General features: G+C 41.2%; 1 protein-coding gene across 1 annotated transcript in view; it reads right to left on the bottom strand.

Moving 5' to 3' along the window:
• Positions 1–272: 272 nt before the first annotated feature.
• Positions 273–6,112, bottom strand: part of tnxbb (tenascin XBb) — a 61,217-nt gene continuing 55,377 nt past the window's right edge. The window contains exons 14-18 of the mRNA XM_016493286.1: positions 4,906–5,057; positions 4,389–4,485; positions 4,042–4,203; positions 3,780–3,943; positions 273–850 (exon numbers count right to left, since the gene is read on the bottom strand). Of these exons, the coding sequence (XP_016348772.1) occupies positions 764–850; positions 3,780–3,943; positions 4,042–4,203; positions 4,389–4,485; positions 4,906–5,057 (662 nt within the window). The 3' untranslated portion in view covers positions 273–763. The remainder of the gene's footprint in view (positions 851–3,779; positions 3,944–4,041; positions 4,204–4,388; positions 4,486–4,905; positions 5,058–6,112) is intronic.

Genomic DNA, 6,112 nt, shown 5'->3' with positions numbered 1-6,112 from the left:
TATTGTTTGGACTGCTTTGCTGGTATATGACTTTTGTCTGTGTGTGGACTGTGATTGTGGATTACCCTCTGAATAAACACTGCATTTGGATTCTCAGCCTTCGTGTCTTGGAGCAGTTCATTACAGATTGTGTGTCTGAGCATTTTTGCAACACTTTTTGCTTTGCAATATTATTTTCTTTTATTGCCTACAAAGCTGGTAGGTGAGAAACACTTGGAAAAAATAAATGAATAAAAATAATAATTGCGCTAAATTATAATGTTAGCATGTTTTTTATATCAAATATACATTTGTTATAGAGCCATAGAATGTTAAAACACTAACATATACCAACTTACAGCTTTTTTTATTTTATGAAATCTCTCTGTAAGACACTGAAATAAGGTACATACAAAGCAATATGAATACAAACATCAGATTCTTGATAGTTCAAGCTGATATATGTGACACCTAGTCCACAGCTTCATCGTAGAGAAAAAGGCAGTGCATAATATTTCCTCCAGCTGCTGTGGGGCGTCACAATGTACAGACCACAGAGAATCCAAACACTGTACAATACTACATATAGACTACAGATAAACAGCCTTTCTGGCCTTGACATTTCAATTGGAGTACGTGTGTAGATGTAGTTATGTAGCCTGATTGTGTGGTTATACTGTACATGCAGTAATGATACTTGTTTTTCAATGAAGGTGTGTTTATGTTTTTGTCCATAATGGGAGGGCATCCCGGCTCTCCTGCACTAATGCGTTTATCCTCTTGTTCAGGGCCTGAATGAGGCTGGGCGGAATTTCATCTCAGTGAAGGGAATGGAGAAATCTTTGCCTTTCCACTCGGTCCAGATCACTCCCTGAGAGAAACCAGACACAGACCTTACAACTGGTGCATACAATGGACTAATATATATAAAATACAGTGCATTCAGAAAGTATTCAGACCCCCTTCACTTTTTTTCAATATTGGTATTTTGCAGCCTGATACTACAATTGTTTAAATTCCTTTTTTTCTCTCCTTAATCTACACTCCATACCTCATAATGACAAAGTGAAAACGGAATATTATTTAATTTAATTTAATTAAAAATAATTTTATGTACATTTATTAAAAAGAAAAAACTGAAATATCACATTTACATACGTATTCAGACTCGGGGGCACCGTAACGGGGGGAAGGTTAGGACGATTTCAAGGGCCCGGTGAGGGAGAGGGGGCCCCGGATGCGTTTTTTACATGATTGCGGCGGGGCCTGAAAACCATAGCGACGCCCCTGTTCCGACCCTTTGCAACAACACTTGAAATTTAGCTCAGGTGCCTCCCATTTCTCTTGATCATTGCTGAGATGTTTCTACACCTTGACTGGAGTCCACCTGTGGTAAATTAAATTGATTGGACATGATTTGGAAAGGCACACACCTCTCTATAAAAGGCCTCACAGCTGATAATGCATATCAGAGCAAAAACCAGGCTTCCATATTTCTCAAATGGAAGAAGTTTGGCACAACCAGGACTCTTCCAAGAGCTGGTCGCCCAACCAATCTGAGCAATTGATGGAGAAGGGCCTTGTCTAGACTAGTGACCATCAGAACCTGTGACCATCAGAACCTGATGGTCACTCTAGTTGAGCTCCATGATCATATATGCCAATGGGAAAAACCTACAGAAGGACAAACATCACTGCAACACTCTACCGATATGGGCTTTATGGCGGTGTGGCCACACTCAATCCTCTCCTCAGTGAAGACACATGAAAACACAACTGGAATTTGCAAAACCGCACCTAAAGGACCCTCAGACTCTGAGAAACAAGATTCTCATCATGTTTGAAAGAAACCAGCTCTGCTCATCACCTGCAGAGTACCGTCCCAAAAGTAAAGTGTACTCATAGCAGCCTCATGCTGTGGGGCTGTTTGTCAGCGGCAGGGACTTGGAGACTGGTCAGGTTTGAGGAAAAGCTGAATGGAGCAAAGTACAGAGATATCCTCAATGAAAACCTGTTCCACAGAGCTCAGGACCTCAGATTGGGCCGAGGGTTCACCTTCCAACATGACAATGACCCTAAGCACACAGCCAAGGCAACACAGGAGTGGCTTAGGGACGCGAGCTGCTGTTCTGTGAGCTTCTTTTCTATTAATATTTGGGGGTTGAGGAAGAAGACAAAGATGGTCAAATTCACTGATCTATGCCACTACTTAATTCTTCAATTCCAATACAGTGCAATCATTTTTGTGTAGACAGTTGTGTTATAAGCACTAGTACTTTACAGTCAAAGGTTAGGGTTAGGTAGGTTAGGTATATATATATATACACATACAGTGCGTTCAGAAAGTATTCAGACCCTCTTCACTTTTCAGTTTTGTTATGTCCGTACCTCATAATGACAAAGTGAAAACAGAATTGTAGAAATGTCTTTAAAATTATTAAAAAGAAAAAACGGAAATATCACATTTACATAAGTATTCAGACCCTTTGCAACAACACTTGAAATTTAGCTCAGGTGCCTCCCATTTCTCTTGATCATTGCTGAGATGTTTCTACACCTTGACTGGAGTCCACCTGTGGTAAATTAAATTGATTGGACATGATTTGGAAAGGCACACACCTCTCTATAAAAGGCCTCACAGCTGATAATGCATATCAGAGCAAAAACCAGGCTTCCATATTTCTCAAATGGAAGAAGTTTGGCACAACCAGGACTCTTCCAAGAGCTGGTCGCCCAACCAATCTGAGCAATTGATGGAGAAGGGCCTTGTCTAGACTGATGACCAAGAACCTGATGGTCACTCTAGTTGAGCTCCATGATCATATATGCAGATGGGAGAAACCTATAGAAGGACAAAAATCACTGCAACACTCCACCGATCTGGGCTTTATGGCGGTGTGGCCAAACTCAATCCTCTCAGTGAAGACACATGAAAACACAACTGGAATTTGCAAAACCGCACCTAAAGGACCCTCAGACTCTAGATTCTCATCATGTTTGAAAGAAACCAGCTCTGCTCATCACCTGCAGAGTACCGTCCCAAAAGTAAAGTGTACTCATAGCAGCCTCATGCTGTGGGGCTGTTTGTCAGCGGCAGGGACTTGGAGACTGGTCAGGTTTGAGGGAAAGCTGAATGGAGCAAAGTACAGAGATATCCTCAATGAAAACCTGTTCCACAGAGCTCAGGACCTCAGATTGGGCCGAGGGTTCACCTTCCAACATGACAATGACCCTAAGCACACAGCCAAGGCAACACAGGAGTGGCTTAGGGACAACTCTGTGAATGTCCTGGAGAGGCCCAGCCAGAGCCCTGACTTGAACCCTATCGAACATCTCTGGAGAGACCTGAAAATGGCTGTCCACCGACGCTCCCCATCCAACCTGCCCGAGCTTGAGAGGATTTGCAAAAAAGAATGGCAGAAAATCCCCCAGTCCAGGTGTGCAAAGCTTGTTGCGTTATACCTAAAAAGACTCGAGGCTGTAATTGCTGCCAAAGGTGCTTCAACTAAGTACTGAGTAAAGGGTCTGAATACTTATGTAAATGTGATATTTAAGTTTTTCCTTTTTAATAAATCTACAGACATTTCTAAAATTCTGTTTTCACCTTGTCATTATGAGGTACGGCGTGTAGATTAATGAGAAAAAAAAATAATTTAAACAATTGTAGTATCAGGCTGCAACATAACAAAATTGAAAAAAGTGAAGGGGGTCTGAATACTTTCTGAATGCACTAAATATAAATATATATATATATATATATATATATGGTTGTATGTATTGGGTGAAGTCAGCTGCTTTACCTGGTGGTTGGTGTTTGTGTTATAGAGGCCGTTGAGATTGGCCTCGTGGCAGTTCTTATACCACCAACCACCTCTGTAGGACATGGCACAGCGTGTGATGAACGGCTGAGGGTCTCTGTCCCGCGTGGAGAACGGCCATCCGTTATGGTACGTCAGTGAGTCACCTGTACATGAATACATGCAGAGTTTTACAGGTGTACAACCTCATCCTGCCTACATGCACATAATGGCTGTCATCGCATGGCGTTCATGATAGACTCACCAGATGTGCCAGAATATCCAGACACTCTGATGGTGTAGTGTTTTTTCGCATTGTCGATGGAGAACGAGGAATAGTGTGCGTACACGGACTCGTCTCCGGCTCTGAGGTCGACTCTCAGTGTCATTGGACTCGTCTTAGTGAAGTTATGAAGCTGCTCATTTCCTAAAATGGGGGGATGAAAGCATGTCATCCTCTAGAGGGCACCACAAACCTTCCTGACTGTTGTTTTACACTTGACTGTGTAACAGATGCTGTTTCAGAGAAAGATGCGCAGAAGTGTGGTCCTGCATGATGACATAGGCACTTCACAGAGGAAACTAACTGAGTGTGATAAGTGTGTTTCTCACCGAGCCAGAATTCCCCATCCAGCACTCCAAATCCATTGCTGTATTCATGCCAGCTCCTGAAGAAGTTCATCTGCCCATCCTTTCTTCGCTGAAAGACCTGGACACACAAACACAGACATGATGCCACTTCAGCAGTGAATGCTTAACTAATATATCTCTTCATGGAATATTGTGAAGTATTATTTAACATTTAAGCAATGTCACTATTACTGTTGCTCATACTGATGTTTAGAAATCTGAACAAACTGCTATCAAGCAACTCATCCCACACCATAATTTGTGCTACACGTGAGTAAAGCTTCAAATCAAATGTGGTTATTTTTGACGTTAGTTACTGTGTGTGTGGAAAGAGAAGTCTTTCTATGTTAAGTAGTTTTTGTAGAATATGGTTTATGGTGACTATGCATGTACCATGAAGTCTTCCACCTTTTTTAATCATCTTCACCACTAATTCATCTCCTACTGACCTGGTGATTGAACCACTAGTAAAGATGTGATGTGACGGATTGATTCATACCGTCCATCCTCCTCCATCGGTCTCCATGTCACAGTAAAGCATCAGCGGCTTTCCCTCGCGGCCCTGTGGAAACACCTCCACGATGCCAGACTCCAGCGCTCCATTCTGCTTCTCCTGCGAGCAGTCGGTGGGAAACGGAAACCGGAGATTCCCTGAGAGAGAGAGAGAGCGAGAGAGAGCAGAGTGACAGGGTGAACCTCATGAAAACATGGACACGCTTCAACTCAAGATCACAAATGTATGCATCTTCAGTAGTGGCCAAAATTGTTAGAGCACCTGACAAATCTGAAAAATATTGACCTTTTTTGCCTACAAAACATGATTTTATTTCATAATGTTCATGAAACATGTAGATGGTTGCTCTGAGCACAACAAATATCAGATGAAGTGAGTCATACTGTTTTTATCTGCTTTTAACTTTAATATTTGGTATGTCCACCTTTTGCAGCAGCACACCTCACTGGCATAGTGTCAATATATTTCCTGAGAACTTCAACACTAATGTTATCCCATGGCTTCTGCAACTCAAGCCAAAGGCTTTCCTTTGAATGTACAACAGATCTATCCAGTTTATTTTCTAACTCGCCCCAAATTTGCTCGATGGGGTTGAGGTCTGGACTTTGAGGGGGCCAGTCCATTATTTTCAATGTTCCAGCAGATTCCTTCCATCGCAGGTAGTTCTGGCAATAGTTAGTTTTACGGGTATTGTAATGGGCAATTCATATACATTATTTCCTCAGAACTTCAACATTAATGTTATCCCATGCCTTCTGCAACTCAAGCCAAAGGCTTTCCTCTGAATGTACAATAGATCTGTCCAGTTTATTTTCTAACTCGCCCCAAATTTGCTCAATGGTGTTGATGTCCAGACTTTCTCATTTTCAATGTTCCAGCAGATTCCTTCCATCGCAGGTAGTTCTGGCAATAGTTAGTTTTACGGGTATTGTAATGGGCAATTCAACAAAAACAACTGAAACCTCTTAAATATGCACTGATCTAACAATTTTGGCCACCACTGTACACAGTATATATATGTATATATATATATATATATATATATTTCAGATGGACCATGGAATAAATTTAATTAAAATATAAATTAAAATACAGTTTCGTGTATATTTGTTTACTTTTTTTTAGAAAATATTTTTAACATAAAATTCTGGTAAAATAAGCAACAAAATAATAATATTTTATATATGTAGGC

Source organism: Sinocyclocheilus anshuiensis, unplaced genomic scaffold (assembly GCF_001515605.1).
Source record: "Sinocyclocheilus anshuiensis isolate Anshui unplaced genomic scaffold, SAMN03320099.WGS_v1.1 scaffold1986, whole genome shotgun sequence".
Lineage (NCBI taxonomy): Eukaryota > Metazoa > Chordata > Actinopteri > Cypriniformes > Cyprinidae > Sinocyclocheilus > Sinocyclocheilus anshuiensis.
Note: the sequence above shows the minus strand (reverse complement) of the source record. Positions and strands in the feature narration are given on the sequence as shown.